This window comes from Dysidea avara, chromosome 4 (assembly GCF_963678975.1).
Source record: "Dysidea avara chromosome 4, odDysAvar1.4, whole genome shotgun sequence".
Lineage (NCBI taxonomy): Eukaryota > Metazoa > Porifera > Demospongiae > Dictyoceratida > Dysideidae > Dysidea > Dysidea avara.
The window spans coordinates 36,868,702-36,889,745 of record NC_089275.1 but is presented as its reverse complement, the minus strand read 5'-3'; the positions used below and the strand labels follow the sequence as shown (position 1 = coordinate 36,889,745).

Genomic DNA, 21,044 nt, shown 5'->3' with positions numbered 1-21,044 from the left:
ATCATACACAATTATCAAACAGCATCCATGTAATTACAGTGTGTGTGCGATACCTCGAAGACATGATCAAACACTCTTATATACGCTATAGCCATACAGGATGTAGTGCAGCCATAATGGTGAATCATCAACACTAAGTAAAATGATATATATGCTTCAACTAAATATGGGTGCATGTATATACCTTTGTGGCACCACAATGATGTCATTTCTGTGTCACATCTTACAGTTTTCTTGTATAAAAACTCAACAAAAATTTAATGTCCATATAAGTATTGAATACTATGCTTGCACTTAGGATGTTTATATTTTAATACTGCAGTGTATTCATAATACTTAACAAAAAAATTAAAACATTTCTACACACAACATGTAGCTAGTTACTATTTAGAAACGAACTCCATTGTATTCGTTGTGATTTTAAATATAGCTATATATTATATAATACTTTGCATCCTACATAAATTATTGGATATGGACAATATAATATATCTATGGCATTATAAATATATACTCATACAGTACTTGAGTCTCAGATAATGAAAAGTGTATATAAATATTACCTTTATTGTCTTAAAGACAAGTTTGTATGTTAGTACAGCGGCACAATGCAAAAATCATGCACTTTTTCATTAAACCATGGAACTTTCCACATACGTAATACTCCTCATGACATATAATACCATCACGGATTTGACCTTCGGTGATATTTATGGCCATTGTTGCACAGAAATTTGATCATTTGTGTCTTTATCCCCCTGTGGCATTAATTAATTTGTTAAAACATGGCACCACAAAAGTTTGTTGAATGAAACAACTTCATTATTACCCATGAATTTTGAGATAATTTACCTCCTCATGAGTAATTTACACCCCAAGGGCACCATTAATTTGGTACCATGTTTTAACAAGTTTATTAATTCCTCAGGGAGAAATGATCAATGTTCTGTGCAAATGTGGCCACAAAGGTCAAATCTGTGATAATATTATGTCAAAAATACATGTCATGAGGAGCACTATGTATGTATGTGGAAAGTTTAATGGTTAAATGAAAAGTACACAATTTGGCTAATTTTGAGGGCTATGCCACTACACTATAACGTATTCCCTATTGAAACAAATTAGCAGACTTTCCACTTTATGATTGTTTAACGTAGAGAGATACTATAACAAGATGTGAATTGTTTGCTCAGTTTTGTAGTGGATAACCTGTGAGGACGAAGTAATGTATGAGTCCCATAAAGCTGTTGCAAATAATTATGATTGCATGATTCACAGAATTGTACATGACGTCAACACCAAACCATTTAGAAAGGAAATCAGGTCTTCAGATACGTACTTTGAGTTTCATGGGATTCATTAAAACTTACATATGTACATATTAGGCAATATACACACACTTGGACAACAACATGTTTTGGGGGAATCCATCCTTCATAGCTATTTTTATTACAGCTCAAATGTAAGAGTGAAAACTTATAATCATTCAAACAGTTATGTTTTGTAGCTGTAATCTAGCAAAAAATTCAAAAGCTTATTAATTAATTAATTAATTAAACAGGTATAAATTAGAGGAAAACTGATTGTGGTGGTACAGTAATAGCAGTCATTGTAAAGTAACACAATTGGTAAATTATTCCACAATCTAATTGTGCTGGGAAAGTAACTATGTTGATGAGATGATAGGAAGATGATGCAATTAAACGAAGCATATACTGAATGAAAATTTCTGGTGGATCAGTTATAAGTCATGATGTTTGACTATAATAAGTTGGAATATGAAGAGTTTTATTGTGCATTAGAAACACAATGAAACCTGCAAAATAAGGACACATTTGGACCAAACAAAGTAAGGTATCCATGCAGCTGATTCTCCAGGTTGGTTTACATGCTAAGGGATACTTTGGGGCCATTTCGTGGTGTGCAGATTTTGCAGGTGTCCTCATTTTCAAATGTCCTGATTAACAGGTTCCACTGTAATGCTAGTTTCTCATATAGTCTTTGTTCTTCCGGTGTTGGCCTGGACAGCTGGTTTAGTGAAGTAGTTACAATTGCATAAACAGAACACACCCAACAGGCAGCTCTATGCTGAAAATTTTCTACAATAATAGTTTCAGTATGTATCCTAAAATGACATTCTAATCATATTCTGGGGTATACTTTTTCATAGTAATAATATTCTAATCTGATAAACTTTGTCTGTTATACTGAACTTATTATATTTACCTCCGGTACCATATGTGTGGCCTAACAAATATTGTTACACAATTTTATAGTTGCATTGTGTAACCAGCAAGTTGACAATTCCTATAATACCTGAATGTATAACACAGTAACCATTAGCAAGAAACCACAGATAAATTCATCATTACTATCTTTTTCAAAGCTATATAGCTATATAACTAAAACAGTTCAGTGAAATGATTGTCTTAGACTGTGCAAAAATAAGTTGACTGCTGTCAAGTTTGTGTCAGAGTGTTGTGATTAGTGCTGTTGGTATAAAGAGCTTATTTCATGATGATGTAACAATGGAATATGATGACATGCATACCTCGTGTATACAGTTCTAGTAATAAGTGCACGAGCATATCTCTGTGCATAATCATTTGTGCGTGATGTCATAGTGACCATAATTGTACTATATTATGAAGCAATACTTAATTACAATCCAGGTGATGATGGCCGACATACCTTCCAAGAAAAAAAATACTACAAGTGCATAAGCCAATGGCGGATCCAGGAAAGGGCATTTAGGGTAAATGCCCCCCCCCCCCCCCTTTTTGTGGAGGATCAACTACTTTTTTGATTGGAATAGTAAATCTTGTTAGGTCAAAATCAGTAACTCCACCTTCATGCGTACTAAGCGCCTCTAAAAAAATTATTGTGTTGCTGGTGTTTGAGAAATTCATAGCCTTTTAAACAGCTTTTAAGACTTCACACCTATCTACAAAGGCTACAATGGCAAAAATGAATAGTGATACACTACTTAAAGGTGATTATTTACTGCAAGAAAATCTGCTCTCCCCAACCACCTACAACATACCTGTTTGTGTCTCTCCCCTTGCCAGCTCCTGGATCTGCCCCTGTGGGTGGCCTCAATGTTTGGTAGAAGCAATATCCATGTTGGTAAAAACACAGCAAAGGAGAAAAAAACATAAGTTAAAAAGTCCAGTAAAATCACTTGAAGTCCTTTCACAATGTCCTGACAGTATGTCAGCACATGTCTTAAAAGTTATTGCACACTGCACTTACACATAGGGATCTGCCAATTATGCTCATAATTTTACCTATTATGCTATGCTGCACTGCTCAAATATTTACCTATTATGCTTAAATTTATGCTCAATATTTACCTAATACACTCAAAATATGCCCAATTATTTATGCCTTAGTTCTCATGCTCTGCCAGTTTATGGATAAATAACAAGTGGTTGAAGCACAAACTTACTTGTCAAAATGCACATCATGATAGCATCACTTTTTGTGGTTCATTACTGCTTGACCTTCAACCTGCTGGATTTACAGTTGATCTTGTGACAGTTGAAGTTGGCTGTCTAGCAGGGCCGAAGCCCACGGTCCGGCATTAGCCGGACCACTTTTCAGCCACTTGAATTTGCAAGAGAAGATCGAGATACTCTAATAGAGCAGTCATCACATTATGCTCTAATAGAACAGTCATCGTGATAATAGAGCATTCAGTATACACTCTTTACACTGGTTCAGTCTGGTTGATCTAAACCATTATATCTATTTTAATTAGTTTCCAGTGAACCATCTGCATAGAATTGCACAATAGGCTAATTGATAATGCATGTTATGCATTAACAATTACAATCAAAATTGCTTCTGTATCTCAAAAGAACTAAATTCACTTTGTATCATGAAAGTAAAATTAGCTACTAGCTATATATTAAAATTGAATTAATTGGTATACAGTAGCTCAAAATTACCTGGATATATTCTTGGTGTTAAAGAGCAGAAAGAGACCGTGTATGTAAAATAGCTTCCAGATGCCATTTCAGAACATGTATTTTCAAAAAATTTCCCAGGGACCATGCCCCCAGATTTCCTTAGCTTAGCATGTTAATACATGCTGTAGCTAGCACACACAAAAAAATTACAGTAGATAATCTGATTTAAATTTCAAATCAATAAAATGTAGTGTTCATGACTATGACTTCCATTGCAGTCCATGAATGGCCTGACCACTCAAAATCTCTGGGTTCCGACCCTGCTGTCTAGGCCATTTCATGCCAGTAACCATTACAAAACTTAGCAATATAATGCAGAGTGCAATATGTTGCATACTTCAGCAGCTTGAATGTATTACAATCTCCTGTTTGTACAGGATATTTAACTCTCAGGCTTCAGCATCATGGGATGTAGTCAATCTGTTGAACTGTTAATTATTTAATTTTATAAAGTCTTGCCAGGCTACAGTTGTTATTACTGTTTTTTTTTTTAGTAACTCGGTAACCCTAAGACTATAGATTCCTGACTCCTTGTATTATATTGTACATGTAATTGTCAAATGATGCTTGTCTCTCAACTCAGCACTTGGTTTTATTCGACAAAACTTCAATATATCACCTTTAGTTCCTGTTGGGCCAGATGGTCCTGTTAATCCAGCATCTCCTTTGAATCCTGGTCCTCCTTCTGGACCTGTGGAAGTGAACAAGATGAGATATTGTAATGATTGGCTCATTGTATGTAATCTATCCTAGGGCAGACAAGGAGAAAATGTCACCATGCCTAAATAGTTTAGCCAGTAACTCAGTTAGCCCCATGTCTCACTCAGATATGGTCAGACAGATAGCAATAAAATTTTAAGTAAAGAAGGCTAAGAAGTGTGGTAGCTAACTGATTAATATGATTTTCATAGTGTGTAAAGCATGCTGGGTCTGGAGACATTTCCCCAACAGGAAATTTTGAAAACTTACACTAGCCTCCTGAAATTGTTTTCAAAATCCAATTGAATGCTTTACTTGAGTATATATGAATGCTCTATTAGAATAGCCGACTGTTTTATTAGAGTATCTAGAATTTTGTCTGGTTTTGTGTGAGAAAGTATCTATCACACAAACCTTTTTGCCACAAAGTAACATGTAATTCTTATTCTATCTATTAAGCTGCCTTTTTGCTCACTCAAGACTAAATTTCAAGTCAATAGCTTTTTCCATATGTAAGCTATCACTGGTAATTTTGATCATGAATTCATGGGTACAGTGCTATGAAATACCATTAAATTCTAGAATTCATGGCAAATATGAAAACTCATGGTATCCTATGAAATGACCTTCATGGTACATTCCATAAGGGCAACTTCACTATTGATTGCAAAAATATATATATATTATGGCATACTTCTCTGGTATCAGTTCCTGTGTAAACAACATTGCAAACACAACATGACAGGAACAGATGCATCTGTGACAGGAACAGATACATATCTGCATGTTCTTGTGTAATAAACTATAAAATGCATGAGTTCCTGTGTAAACAACACTGCAAATTCCACAGTTCATACATATCAGGATCAGATAATGTTACAAGTGATGGTTATCCAGGAACAGTTTTGTGCTTAATACAGTAAATGTTTTCCCATACTACTTTCATGGGTAGCTACTGCTTCTCGAGAATTCATAGGTACTACATATCTCTGCAGTGCCATGAAAATACCATGAAATTATGATGTCTTATATAGGCCAATGAAACGACTTTCATGGTACGTTCCATGGTTCACTTTACATGACATACATACTTCTCTGGTAGTAAAATGCATCAGTTCCTGTGTAAACAACATTGCAAATGCCTCAGTTGATAACATGCCAGGAACAGATGTATCAGGTCCTATGTAAACAATAGTATCAAATGCCACAGTTAATCAGATAATGTTACAGGTGGTGGTTATCAAGGAACAGTTTTGTGCTTTACATGCAAGACCCCTACTATACCAGTATATCAACACACAGATTTATAAATAATCAATCATTATGGATGCATAATTGGCAATATTTAATCATGGAGCACAACAAAGAAAGGTTAAGATTTTATTGTATCCTGAAAGTTGAGAGTGTCTTTTTGTTTTAATTGAATTTTACTGGATAACTAAGCAGTATCAACAGTATCAGCATACAGCAACTATACTTTCAACATACCATCATTGTCTAATATAATATTCTATTTGCTAGCTTAATATCAACTGGTATGCTAATGTGTAACAAGACAATGTGTATTCATAAAGCCACTGTTTGCTGATTTTGTTATTAAAGCCGGTTTGCATGAGAATTCCCTCTAGTAGATGATTACATTGGCACTTCAGTGAGACTGCAAATTCTCTTGTAAAGCTAACATTACAATTATAGATAGCCAATTAAGTGAAGCGGGAATTGTGGTGACCAATTATCACATGCCTTACAGCACTGCATTGAGTCATTTCTAAGATAAACTATGATATAAAAAACTATGGTATGAAAAATACAGTTACATAGTCCTCAGTTTGAAACTTGTATTTGCAGTCCTTTTTCCCGTCAGCCATCAGATTATGGAACAGCCTTAGCCAGCAAACCATTAACTCTCCAACTCTCCAACTCTAGATCACTTCAAAAGAACACTTATAATAACATGAATGTATGTACAAACTGTTTGTAATATGTCACACCCCCCTTCCCCACAACTCACCCACTTGTAATGTTGTGCCACACACTCTTTTTGCGGTTCTGCACATTATAATATATAATAATAATAATAATACTACCATTGTATGGCATATTAAGCATATTCACTACGATTTATCATAAATGGAATACTCTTGGTAGATTCTGTGTTTGCATCCAATGACTGTTGATCTTGTAGAATTCTTTGCTAATTAGAATTAAGGCTTTTTATTCAAACAAAGTGGCAGATCCAGACAGGGATCGACACAGGAGGTGTGTATCCTTCCCTTCCCTTATCTTCAAAGCAACCTAATATACCATTCTCAGATTACCTATTACAAACAAAATACATTTTGAGGCTTTACAGTCAAGTATAACAGAAACATGTTCATATGCACTTTCTGAATCAAAATCAAGATCTCTCCTGAGCAATGACGATGGCTATGTACTACTTGATCCTGTCTGTTGTCTCCTTGATAGCAGTTAGTTGCTCAGCTTTGCTACAAGAGCAAGACTCAACCCTAGGATTGGAGGCAAAGTTTCCTGCAAAGTCTTGTCAAGAAATATATAATAAAAATTCTATGAGTCATAATGCATCAGGATATTACTGGATCACTTCGCTTGAAGAAACAATCAAGGTGATGATTATGTAGCCATATATAGACACGTTACTGATCTATGGTAAATATTTTCATGCTAAAGGCAAACTACTCCTAAGATATAATATTGTAGAAGAACATGAAGTTTATTTTTTCTTGCAGGTATATTGTGAAATGTCTCTAGTATCCGGTGGTGTTATGGGTGGTTGGATTAAGATTGCTGATATCACTGATGGGCATCCATTAATATCCCAGATACTTCAAAAACTGGGTGTAGATCTTCTTCTGATGAAGGTGGCTGCTACTCTGTGTTCTTCTCAACAAGACCTGGGTTCAGTCAGATCACTGGTTTAGTGGCTGGATACCAAAAAGTAAGGACCCGCCGATTATGCTGGCATAATAATAAGCAGAATAGGTGCTTAAAAGCATTGAGCATAATGCTAGCATAATAGGCAGAACACTTGTGCATTACCATAAGTTCTTGCTTACCAAATACATATCACAGAAAAAGATCGATATACTCTAATAGAACAGTCAGAGAATAATCAGACATCTGACTGTTCTATTAGAGTATATCGATCTTTTCTGTGACATGCATTTTGACATCAAGGATTCAGAGTCTGTGCTTCAGAAACTTACTGTTTTCCCATAAAGTACAAATTTACTAGAAAAACATGGGAACTGAGGTATAAATATTGAGCATAATTTGAGCATAATAGGTAACTATTGAGCATAAATTTAAGCATAATAGGCAAAATTTTGAGCAGTGCAGCATAGCATAATAGGTAAAATAATGAGCATAATCGGCGAGTCCCTACCAAAAAGGAATTCCCGATGGATTTGCTGAGCATGCTAATAGGCCCTATCCTGGAAGGTCCATAGATGCTCCATATCTTGATGGAGTCTCCATAACCTATGGTGATAAGCAACAACGTAAACACATTTGGTCTTATGGTATGGGGCAAAGTAGCAATGCTAAAACTTACAGCAACTATAATTGCCCTTGTGGTGCATATGAGAGACCAGCCCTTCCAAGTTTTGTGAGAGACCACTACTATTGTGATTCAGGGTCATATGGTTCACCAACCCACCCTACATTTTATGTTGAGCATACCTTGTGGAGCAATACAAATTGTACTAATGGTAACAATTGCTGCGCCCAACTAGATGCACCATGGTTTTATAGGTCTATTCGAGAATGTGGTGCCAGTGATCCAATAGAAGTGAGGATTTGTAATGATGAACCATTCAGTGATGAAGCAGTCATTGTCACCAAACTGTTGTTGTACATCCAGTAGCTAACTGATTAGAAGTTAGAGAGTAATTGTAGAGAAACTTAAACATCATTAGTTGTTTATATTACGTATAGTTTGTCATAATCTGTGCAGAGAATTTACTTTTCATGTGTCTACTAGTTGCAGTGCATAACTGTATTGCATGTTTGGCCTACTGCTATAATCACATGTGCTAATTTCATGCACCTATACTGGTTAGATGGTGTTGTAACTGACAAAAAATCAAAGTACAATACATACGTAACTAAATACTATAAAATTTTGCTAAGCCTTAATACAGAAATACTTACTGTAGTCTTAATGACTGCAGTTATTTTTAAAAGTTTGGCTGGCTTGTTAATCAATTTGATTGACAGTGTAGCAAATTTGTGCATGTGGATTAGAGCAATGCAGAGAGAAGTGAGTCTATAATGCTTTATAGCTAGTACTAGGGTAGCTACTTGGCAACAATCAAACACATCACAGCAAATACAGTAGTCACCCTAATGATGCCTTCAGGGGTTTATGGGACTATTTAATTATTCAGTTGTTTTCCTGACATTAATTGTAATCCCTCAGATTTGTTAAATGGTCAGGCTATCAAACAATTTTGGGTAAAACTGAAACCCACAGAAGCTATTTTGTGAAATTTGTATGGTTGCTATGCAGCTAATTAAACTTTGATTGCTATGGCAAATGCCCAAGGCTGACACCTGTCCAGCAGGTGGAATATTGTTTTAGGTGTATAGGACAATCCAAAAGTGCATTAAAATAAACTATAGACCATTTTGCAAACTTCACCCTGCTGTCTGCCAGACTATTTTATAAGATTTTAAGTCAATTATTTTAATATCAATAGTGGACTGTGAAAGTGACCATAACTATAAGTCGCAATTGTAGTGGACTACAAGTGGAAAATTTTTGAAAATGGCAATCTCAAGACTGGATCTTGAGCTACTTTTTGTCAAATCCCCGTAAACATGCACAGCACATGTATGTAATTTTTGACTTTATTCTTATCTGTACATGTAGTGCAGCTTGCTATTTAGTCTGACTTTCACAACTAGCCAAATCACCATTTACAACTAGCCAAAAGTCATTTACAACTAGCTTTTTGGTCACAACTAGCCTCCTTTTAGCCCCTGTCATGTAATGTGCCAGGATCATCTCATCAAAGTATAGGGGACACTGAAATGTCAAATAAGTATATTTTGCTATATCTGGCTTGAATATTCATATAAGGAAACCAAGAAAGTAGGTGGTTATGCTTCGTGCACTAAATCAATTAGATCACTTATTAATAAGCATCGCTCTTAAGATACCCCTGGTCTGTATAGAAGCACCTGTCCATATTATAGTACAATATCAAATGCTGACATGTGTAGGGTAGCAGAACCATTAGATAGTTACCATATGTACAGTATATCTTTGCGGTGCTATATATAATTACCTGTTTCATTATTGCTTGAATGGGTTAAACTTTGGTAGATGCAGCTAATTCAATGGCCAGAAGTGTGTTTCATTAAGATGTGAACTCGATCACCAAGTCACAGAATACAAGATTAATGGTCATATACAGTCTTACAAGTGAAATCTCAGCATCCATACTATTACAAGTATTTACTATATGCAGTGGTTGTCACATATGTATTAACCATATTGGTGTTAGAGCTTCTAACAAGCTAACGTAGTCACACCATATTCCAATTTTCTCCAAAAAAGCACTAAGTAGATCTGATCTCATGCTAGTTTTCATAAATTCCATTGTGCTATTAGAACTCTCTGTGGTTACTAATACTCAGCATCACTTTTTGGCTTAAAGAAGGTTGCTATGGTTCATTACTGCTTGACCTTCAACATGCTGGATTTACAGTTGATCTTGTGACAGCTGTCTAGACCATTTCATGCCAGTAACCATTACAAAACTTAGCATTATAATGCAGAGTACAATATGTTGCATACTTCAGCAGCTTGTGTTGCCATCTCCTGTTTGTACAGGATATTTAACTTTCAGGCTTCAGCATCATGGGATCTGTTGAACTGTTAATTATTTAATTTTATAAAAGTTTTGCCAGGGCTCCAACCTCCAGTTAATATTTCTGTTTTTTTTTGGTAACTTGGTAACCCTAAGACTAGATTTCTGACCCCTTGTATTATATTGTACATGTAATTGTCATAATATTATGATGCTTGTCTCTCAACTCAGCACTTGGTTTTATTCGACAAAACTTCAATATATCACCTTTAGTTCCTGTTGGACCAGATGGTCCTCTTAATCCAGCATCTCCTTTGAATCCTGGTCCTCCTTCTGGACCTGTGGAAGTGAACAAGATGAGATACTGTAATGTTTGGCTCATTGTATGTAATCTATCCTAGAGCAGACAAGGAGAAAATGTCACCATGCCTAAGTAGTTTGGCCAGTAATTCAGTTAGCCCCATGTGATGGGGTCATGTCTCACTCAGATATGGTCAGAGAGCAGGGGTGGATCCAGAGTTTGGAAAGAGGGGTGTACTTTGCTGAAAAAGTTGAAGAGCAAAACAAAAACAAACAAAAAAAAGGTCATAGCCAATAATGGCTGTCCTTTACTAAATGTACATACTACAAAGATCCTTATTCAGATCCTTATTCATAGCTTCATCAAGGGCAGATTTCGTAGGGGGGGGGGGGGGGGTGCTTGGGGGGCTGAAGCACCCCCCTCCAAAATTTTACAATAAGCAAGCTGAGCTTCTAGAAGCTGTAGTACAGATACAGTTGCATTTTATACACATGTATGGGCAATGAAAAGATGGAGAGAGCAAGGGGAATAGCTAATCTTATCCAAGAATTACTAAGAGGGTTTTAAAATTATACTTTTGCAGTCTTAGAAGCTGCTAAAATCGAAATACTCTAATAGAACAGTCAACTATTCTAATAGAACATCCATCATTAAAACTATAATTTTCAAGAAGTTACCAGAGTGTAAGCTAAAATTAAACGTATACTTCTACACCTGTGCACTGCTACCCTCACCATTGTGGAGAATTCTATACATGCTGAGTGCACGTGCACTCCACACACTGCTGAGTCTACTTGCCCTCTCCACTCACACATACCCTCTCTACTATTTGGACAGCAAGCTATGAGACTGTATATGTGACTGGGTCTGTGAAAAGGGGTCTTCCACACACATCCAATTTACCAACTTTGACAATTCATAACTTCCGATAGAAAAAAAGTTATTGCCTTGACATTTGGACAGTAGTGAGCACTAACACAAGATAATAGATGGAGAAAATTTCAGAATTGTATCTTTCTTAAACACAAAGTTACGGTCTTCCAAGTTCACAGAATTGTATGTGTGTGGAAGACCTAGATTGAATTTTAGCTACTGGCTGTGTCGGCATATTGACAAACTATAGGGGAATAATGGTATCACATAAACAAGGTGACATCATTTTTCACTCAAAATTACTGCCAGATTCAATCTCAGTGGGCCAAATTTGCAAATTTTCCTGTGGGGGGCATGCCTCCAGACCCCCTATGCTTCACACACTAGTTGTATCAACTTTCTTGCCACATATATAAATGTCCATGTTAGCACCCCCCCTTCTGAAATCCTAGATCCGCCCCTGTTCATAGTTAAACTACACTGCCTCATGAACACTGTGACTGCTTTATTAGAGTGATTGACTGCTCTATTAGAGTATCTCGATCTTGTATGCAATTTCTTTTAAGAAAGGGGGGGCACATGCCCCCCCCCTGGATCTGCCACTGGAGAGATATAGCAATAAAATTTTAAGTAAAGAGGGCTAAGAAGTGTGGTAGCAAACTGATTAATATGATTTTCATAGTGTGCAAAGTATGCTGAGTCTGGGGGACATTCCCCCAACAGGAAATTTTGAAAACTTACAATAGCCTCCTGAAACTGTTTTCAAAATCCACTTGAATGCTATACTTGAGTATATATGACTGCTCTATTAGAATAGCCGAGTGTTTTATTAGAGTATCTCGAATTTTGTCTGGCTTTGTGAGAAAGTATCTTTCACACAAACCCTTTTGCCACAAAATAACATGTAATTCTTATTAAGCTGCCTTTTTGCTTATTCAAGACTAAATTTCAAGTCAATAGCTGTTTCCATATGTAAGTCATGATTGATAATTTGGATCATGAATTCATGGGTACAGTGCTATATGAAATACCATTAAAGTTAGAATTCTGGCAAATATGAATACTCATGGTACCCTATGAAATGACTTTCATGGTACATTCCATAACACTATTGATGGCAAAAAGATTTTATGGCATACTTCTCTGGTATCAGTTCCTGTGTAAACAACATTGCAAACACCACATGACAGGAACAGATACATCTGTGACAGGAACAGATACATATCTGCATGTTCTTGTGTAAATAAACTATAAAATGCATGAGTTCCTGTGTAAACAACACTGCAAATTCCACAGTTGATACAAAACAGGATCAGCCAATGTTACAAGTGATGGTTATCCAGGAACAGTTTTGTGCTTAATACAGTTAATGTTTTCCCATACTACCTTTCATGGGTAGCTACTGCTTCTCAAGAATTTATAGGTATTGCATCTCTGCAGTGCCATGAAATTCTGATGTCATGGGCCAATGAAAAAACCCATGGTACCCTATGAAATGACTTTCATGGTACGTTCCATGGTTCACTTTACATGACATACATACTTCTCTGGTAGTAAAATGCATCAGTTCCTGTGTAAACAACATTGCAAATGCCACAGTTGATAACATGCCAGGAACAGATGTATCAGGTCCTTTGTAAACAATAGTATCAAATGCCACAGTTGATCAGGTAATGTTACAGGTGGTGGTTATCAAGGAACAGTTTTGTGCTTTATACTGTGCATGCAAGGCCCCAATCTAGCTACTGTACCAGTATATCAACGCACAGATAATGACAGATTTATAAATAATCAATCAGTATGGATGCATAATTGGCATAATTTAATCATGGAGCACAACAAAGAAAGGTTAAGATTTTATTGTATCCTGAAAGTTGCGAAGTGTCTTCTCTTTTTAAATTGAATTTTACTGGATAACTATATATAAGCAGTATCAACAGTATCAGCATACAGCAACTGTACTTTGTTTAATATAATTCGATTTGCTAGCTTAATATCAACTGGTACGCTAATGTGTAACAAGATAATGTGTATTCATAAAGCCACTGTTTGCTGATTTTGTTATTAAAGCCGGTTTGCATGAGAATGCCCTCTAGTGGATGATTACATTGGCACTTCAATGAGATTGCAAATTCTCTTGTACAACTAACATTGTAATTATAGATAGCCAATTAAGTGAAGTGGGTATTGTGATAACCAGTAATCACATGCCTTACAGCACTGCATTGAGTAATTTCTTTGATAAAAAAAACTATGGTATGCAAAATATACAATTACATAGTCCTCAGTTTGAAACTTATATTTGCAGTACTACCCATGTTGGCATAAACATATTCACTACGATTTATCATAAATAGAATACTCTTGGTAGATTCTGTGTTTGCATCCAGTGACTGTTGATCTTGTAGAATTCTTTGCTAATTAGAATTAAGGCATTTTATTTAAACAAAGTGGCAGATATAGACCAGGACACAGGAAGTGTGTATCCTTCCCTTTCCTTATCTTCAAAGCAACCTAATATACTATTCTCAGATTACCTATTGTAGCCAAAATACATTTTGAGGTTTTACAGTCAAGTATAAAAGAAACGTGTTCATATGCACTTTCTGAATCAAAATCAAGATCTCTCCTGAGCAGTGATGATGGCTATGTACTACTTGATCCTGTCTGTTGTCTCCTTGATAGCAGTTAGTTGCTCAACTTTGCTACAAGAGCAAGACTCAATCCTAGGATTGGAGGCAAAGTTTCCTGCAAAGTCTTGTCAAGAAATATATAATAAAAATCCTATGAGTCATAATGCATCAGGATATTACTGGATCACTTCACTTGAAGAAACAATCAAGGTGATGATTATGTAGCCATATATAGACACGTTACTGATCTATGGTAAATATTTTCATGCTAAAGGCAAACTACTCCCAAGATATATTATTGTAGAAGAACATGAAGTTTATTTTTTCTTGCAGGTATATTGTGAAATGTCTCTAGTATCCGGTGGTGTTATGGGTGGTTGGATTAAGATTGCTGATGTCACCGGTGCCAATTGTCCTAAAGGATGGGCATCCATTAATATCCCAGATACTTCAAAAACTGGGTGTAGATCTTCTTCTGATGAAGGTGGCTGCTACTCTGTGTTCTTCCCAACAAGTCCTGGGTTCAGTAAGATCACTGGTTTAGTGGCTGGATACCAAAAAGGAATTCCCGATGGATTTGCTGAGCATGCTAATAGGCCCTATCCTGGAAGGTCCATAGATGCTCCATACCTTGATGGAGTCTCCATAACCTATGGTGATAAGCAACAACGTAAACACATTTGGTCTTATGGTATGGGGCAAAGTAGCAATGCTAAATCTGTTAGCAACTATAATTGCCCTTGTGGTGCATATGAGGGACCAGCTCCTCCAAGTTTTGTGAGAGACCACTACTATTGTGATTCAGGGTCATATGGTTCACCAACCCACCCTACATTTTATGTTGAGCATACCTTGTGGAGCAATACAAATTGTACTAATGGTAACAATTGCTGCGCCCAACTAGATGCACCATGGTTTTATAGGTCTATTCGAGAATGTGGTGCCAGTGATCCAATAGAAGTGAGGATTTGTAATGATGAACCATTCAGTGATGAAGCAGTCATTGTCACCAAACTGTTGTTGTACATCCAGTAGCTAACTGATTAGAAGTTAGAGAATAACTGTAGAGAAACTTAAACATCATTAGTTGTTTGTATTACGTATAGTTTGTCATAATCTGTGCAGAGAATTTACTTTTCATGTGTCTACTAGTTGCAGTGCATAACTTTATTGCATGTTTAGCATACTGCTATAATCACATGCGCTAATTTCATGCACCTATGTATAATGGTTAGATGGTGTTGTAACTGACAACGAACCAAAATACTATACATACGTAACTAAATAAAATTTTGCTAAGCCTTAATACAGAAATACTTACTGTATACAATGACTACAGTTATTTTTAAAAAGTTTGGCTGGCTTGTTAATCAATTTGATTGACAGTGTAGCAAATTTGTGCATGTGGATTAGAGCAATGCAGAGAGAAGTGAGTCTATTATAATGCTTTATAGCTACACTGTTAAAACTGGGTAGTTATTTTAGCACTCATAACAACTTGCTTGCAATGCTATTGTCACTATGGGAGTGCTAATATTACTAAATGGTGGTTAATTTAAGCTACCTATGTTACTTTAGCATCAGCCTTTGTGCTAGTTTAACATGGTACTTGTTATTTTAACAGGTTATTTTGTGTTACTGAAGTTGGTCAATATTATTTGGCTGTGATTCTCACCAGTGAGATGCGCACAATTCAGGAACTGTCATTGTAACATCAGATATGGAAGAAAGTCAGTCAGCAGTGCCAAGAACACCAAAGTGAATATTATTTATTATTCTCCAACATCTATACCACATTTACATAATGATGTACATATTATACAGTGTTGTAATAATGTTGATAACAGATACACATAATATAATATTTACAATTAATAAAAAAGTCAATCGTTTTCATTTAAGTCAGCATATAGACGAAAAGTTATATAGTAATGTTGAGTCCATATCTTATGTATAGTTCAAAACTTCGCTGTCTACAGTGTTAAAGAACAATGTACTATAACACATGGTACTACTTTTTGGATAGTACCATAAAATTTAAGAATTACTATATTACAGTCGGTTGGTGCACATTTTAGTGACAAATGTTTGTAAAATTGTTGGTTGCTGGAGCATGTACATGGAATGTTATGGTAGAGGTAATCGTTTCACTATAAGTTACAAACTACCTCTAGACTTTTGCAATTAGCTACATTGGATGTTGAACATCAGGTTGTACAAAAGTCAAATGATTAACTAGCTATGCACGTACATTAGCATGAGGCCATGAGCTATACTGAACTGTATTGCATGTCTAAGTCAGACATGGTAATAGACCTTATAGCCATATAGCTCTGTATATCATCAAATAGTCTTGAAACCTGAACAAACCTGACTATCCAGGGTACGGCTCAGTAGCTATAGCTTTTATCATTTGATTATGGTTAACTTGAGTCAGACTCATGATTAGTTGTGCAGAGTGTATAGCTATGAAGTGCCATAATTTTAGCTTAGCAGCACCATACACTAACCTCTTCGCGCTATACTCATGCAGTCTCTACCCTCGGTCTCTACCAGCCCGCGGTCAGGTGCAAGTTTGCCGTTCTCCCGTGTCACGGTTGGTCGAACCTGTGTAAGTAATCTACTTTAAATACAGGCTTGTTCTAGCTCACTAAGATATCTACTTGAGGGAGCTCGCCATTCAAACGATAATTAGCATCATCTCTGGCGTCATGAACTAGAATGAACGCGCACCATCATAGCGCATTAAACCGCAGTGAACTAGAGGGGATGATAAATCTGATGTTTAAAGAGAAGGGCTGCTACCGAGGCCGCTGCTACTATGGAAAACTTAGCGCTTGTAAAGATAGGTCAGGTCATGCCAAAGCTCTCGCAGAAAAACTACTATTCTGATGAAGCTTACAGTCGAGAGCAGTATTTTGTAGGTAGCTAGCTAAATTAGCTTGCCTCTCAATTGATAGTGAAACTACGCAGCCGCTATTTGGTGATGAGTGTCAGTCTAACCTGTTGTGTCATAGCCATCTGGCATCAAGGACTGATCTTTAAGACCCTCAACATCATGTGATGTCAAGTACGTAGTGATTAACCTCCCGGCCGAGGGGACTCATGCAGGAGGGATACAGCTATTATGGGCTAACGCGCAGCCTCCTTTACATCTGGGTGCTCCTGTAAGTATGTTTCATTGATATAACAAATAATTATTTATGCATACGCAGAGTCCTACTACTCCTACATCCGAGTCTCTATAGCTATGTCTCCATGACAGCAATACTGCTGGCAGATGGAAGTTATTGATAAAGGTGATTACAATTCAACTCATGATATGGACAGATGCAGTTCATGCCACTTGTCAATATAATTGTGAAAGAAACTAACTACTTGGCAACGGTTTCATGTAAGTAACCGTTATAAAACCAGTGTAAATATGTGGGATCTTGTTGGGGCGAGCCTGAGCGAACCCCACACTAGCGAGTCGCCCACGTAACTTTCGTCTCAGCGACCATGCCCAAAAAACTACAGAAGAAATCGGAGAGACCCTGAAATAAACGGACTTACCGTGAAATAAAAGGCGTAAATCACAGCACTTCCATATATGTTCGTCTCATCGACCATGCCACGGAGAAATATACGATGTAGATTACAGCACTTCCATATATGTTCGTCTCATCGACCATGTCACGGAGAAATATACGACGTAGATTACAGCACTTCCATATATGTTCGTCTCATCGACCATGCCACGGAGAAATATACGACGTAGATTACAGCACTTCCATATATGTTCGTCTCATCGACCATGTCACGGAGAAATATACGACGTAGATTACAGCACTTCCATATATGTTAGTCTCATCAACCATGTCACGGAGAAATATACAAAGTAGATTACAGCACTTCCATATATGTTCGTCTCATCGACCATGTCACGGAGAAATATACGACGTAGATTACAGCGTATGAAACACGTGTATCAGCGCGTGAATATGAAAATCACCTAAGGTTGGCTAAATGAATGCAGAAGAACGGCTTAGAAGAAGGAGACAGCTGTACAGATTGAGAAGCGACCGAGAAACACCAGAAGAAGCTGAAGAAAGACGAAGGAGAAACAGAGAATACACGGTACTTCATACTACACCTGGCTATACTAATAGCTAATATCCAAGGTACTATTATACCTTTGTGTAGATGGTGTAGATGATCATTTCTTATAAATTGACCACTGTACAATCATGTCTATAACATTAAAGGGATTTATAGTTCCTCTTATTCATAGCTAACAAAAAATCTGCTGAGTTCACCATCCAGTTGAACACTGCATGACAATCAGTAGCTGGCTACCTAGAGAATTGCAATAGCTATAATGCAGTTAATATAGCATGCATATATTATACCACTTACAAACAGTAGCAAGATCTCATTTGAGCTATCTCTGTTTCATCACATCGTGCTACCACGTTCACTTGAATATACACTCATCATCAACTACCTATTGCTGCTATGCATACTCCCATTAAATATGTTCAGGCTCGCCCCACGATGCTGTTTGCATCTGTCTAGTTAATAGGTGGTGTGGGATTTTTGTGGCTTGTGGCTGTATCTGTACATATTCTCATTGTTCTGCATGCTGTGTTTATAATAGAATTGTTTGATATTAACTGTCCATTGGAAAAAGCTAGTTTATTGAAGACTACAATACCCATCAGAACCATAAGTCAAAGGTACAGTATACACTGTTATAGCTTTTGATCTGTAGTTCCTTATGCTTTTCTTACTATAGGTCATTGTACAAGAGGTTGGGAACTGCACTGTGTAGTGGCACTATCACATATACAGGTAAAGAGAATTCATATTGTTTGTACATACGTGCTGACTCTCTCTCTGTGTTCCTGATGTTTTTAGATCTATGAATGAACGTGCCAGCATCAGCTACTAAAATTGAACTAATATTTATGTGGAATGTGGAATCCGATGTTCAAAGATAAACATAGCTACTGCTGCTGTTACTACTACTACACTGCTGCTACCAAAAAACTTGCATGGTTGCTTGAGTTATGCTGGAGAATTGTGGATTGCCTTTTATTGACAATAATTTATACATATGGTTTATCTTAGTTGTTTGCGTTATAGTTTGTGATGAGTGTTAGTGTTGCCTGTTATGTCAGTGCTAATAAAGACAGAAAACCCTGCAATTTTTCCATTTACAATGGCTACTGCATGGAGTTTGAAAACTTGCATCTTCCTGCTGTGATATTTTTTGTACACATAGCAAGAGTAAAATGTCACCTGCAGATAATGTCTCCGTCAGATAAAGTCATTGATATAGGACTAGGGACATGAATCATGATGTGGACAGATGTAGTTCATGTCACTTGTGAAGTAAAAGAAGCTAACTTCTTGGCGACAGTTTCATGTAAGTAACTATGGATAAAACCAGTGTAAATGTGTGGGATCTTGTGTTAATAGCCAAAGAGGGTATTATAGGATTTTTGTGGCTGTATCTGTACAGTATCATTCTGCTGTGTTTCAGTTATAATTATATAAGTATTGTCTAGAAATCATTAATATTAACGTTCAACGTCCATTGAGAAAGCTTATTGTAGACTACTATATAAACATGCATCAATAGTCAAAGGTACAACCAACTTAGCTTTTGGTCTGTAGTAGCAACATATTAAATATTATGCTTCTCTTGCTATAGGTCACAGAAGTGGAAACTGATTATGTGCATGAAAAAGTGGCAGTCTCTTTTTCAGGTATGCATACAACAATTTTAATTGTTTGTATGTAATTGCTCTGATCTTTAGATAAATGGGTATGTCTGATTCAGCTGAACAAATGCTACAGTAAGACAAAAAGTATGTTAAACAATTCATAATTTTAGCCATACCTTTATTTGATATTTTTTTAGATTTGAGGTGGAAGAAAGACTTTGTGCTGATAACATGTGACAGTGAACATGGTATGTAGTAAGAACATACACATACTGTTTTGTACCTTTTAAATAGCTATTTCAAGACTATTCCAATCACTTGGTAGTGGCATAGTTACTTCAAAGGCAGCCACCTGAACAGCATTCAAAAGATCTAAATGGAGGAGAACCTTCAGATATGAGGATATCAGGATCAAGAGTGGCAGAAGCCAGTGTCTTTGTCTTTTTGCACTAGAGATCACTGCCTGGATATTTGAAGATGATATGATGAATTAAGAACTCAACTATAGAACTGACATAGAACTCAGTTGTAACAGATGCTACTATTGCATTTTAGAGTGCTATTATTACATTTTTAAAAGTGTCAATTCAACCCAAATAATCATGTTGTTTTAGCACCATCTTTGTGTTGGTTAATATAGCACCAGACGGTGGTGTTATATTTGGTACCGTCAAATTACACCTGGTTTTGGTGTTATTACAACACGTCACTTTTAACAGTGTAGTACTAGGGTAGCTACTTGGCAACGCTCAAACACATCACAGCAAATACAGTAGGGATAGTTTCTAAATAGTAACTATATAATATGTTGTATGCATATCATGATCAGAAATGTATCACTGTTTTAATTTTATTGTACAATATAATAATGCATTAGTAATATACTGCATGTAGTGTGCTTCTCACCTATAATGATATAACACTAGTATCTACTGTAGGTCATCCTGGAAGTCATCAAAAATCCTGGAGACCTATGGATTATGTAAATAAAGGTCTATAGACCCTTTGCAAATGAGCTGCTG

At 36.4% G+C, this 21,044-nt stretch overlaps 2 protein-coding genes and 3 long non-coding RNA genes across 7 annotated transcripts in view; 3 read left to right on the top strand and 2 right to left on the bottom strand.

Moving 5' to 3' along the window:
* The window catches only part of LOC136254874 (uncharacterized), a 112,814-nt gene extending 96,607 nt beyond the window's left edge, over positions 1-16,207 (top strand). The window contains exon 3 of the mRNA XM_066047638.1: positions 15,936-16,207. The gene's annotated coding sequence lies outside the window, so the exon portion shown is untranslated. The remainder of the gene's footprint in view (positions 1-15,935) is intronic.
* LOC136254879 (uncharacterized) lies at positions 14,319-15,431 on the top strand. The gene is made up of 2 exons (XM_066047643.1): positions 14,319-14,521; positions 14,645-15,431. The coding sequence occupies exons 1-2, from the start codon at positions 14,321-14,323 to the stop codon at positions 15,344-15,346; spliced, it is 903 nt and encodes a 300-aa protein (XP_065903715.1). The 5' UTR covers positions 14,319-14,320; the 3' UTR covers positions 15,347-15,431.
* LOC136254886 (uncharacterized) lies at positions 16,043-17,042 on the bottom strand. Its single transcript, XR_010700815.1, has 3 exons — positions 16,963-17,042; positions 16,822-16,918; positions 16,043-16,284 (listed from the first exon to the last, which is right to left on the bottom strand). It is a non-coding gene; the product is annotated as an uncharacterized lncRNA (long non-coding RNA).
* Positions 16,990-20,608, top strand: LOC136254887 (uncharacterized). 3 transcript variants are annotated; one of them, XR_010700819.1, is made up of 9 exons: positions 16,990-17,478; positions 17,527-17,705; positions 18,876-19,029; positions 19,089-19,144; positions 19,211-19,721; positions 20,010-20,064; positions 20,116-20,154; positions 20,220-20,270; positions 20,317-20,608. It is a non-coding gene; the product is annotated as an uncharacterized lncRNA (long non-coding RNA). The 3 variants fall into 3 exon arrangements; XR_010700817.1 differs by having other exon boundaries at positions 16,996-17,478; positions 18,951-19,029; positions 20,116-20,166; XR_010700816.1 differs by having other exon boundaries at positions 16,997-17,478; positions 18,951-19,029.
* On the bottom strand, positions 19,534-20,614 carry LOC136254890 (uncharacterized). Its single transcript, XR_010700824.1, has 3 exons — positions 20,306-20,614; positions 20,199-20,245; positions 19,534-20,149 (listed from the first exon to the last, which is right to left on the bottom strand). It is a non-coding gene; the product is annotated as an uncharacterized lncRNA (long non-coding RNA).
* Positions 20,615-21,044: the final 430 nt, after the last annotated feature.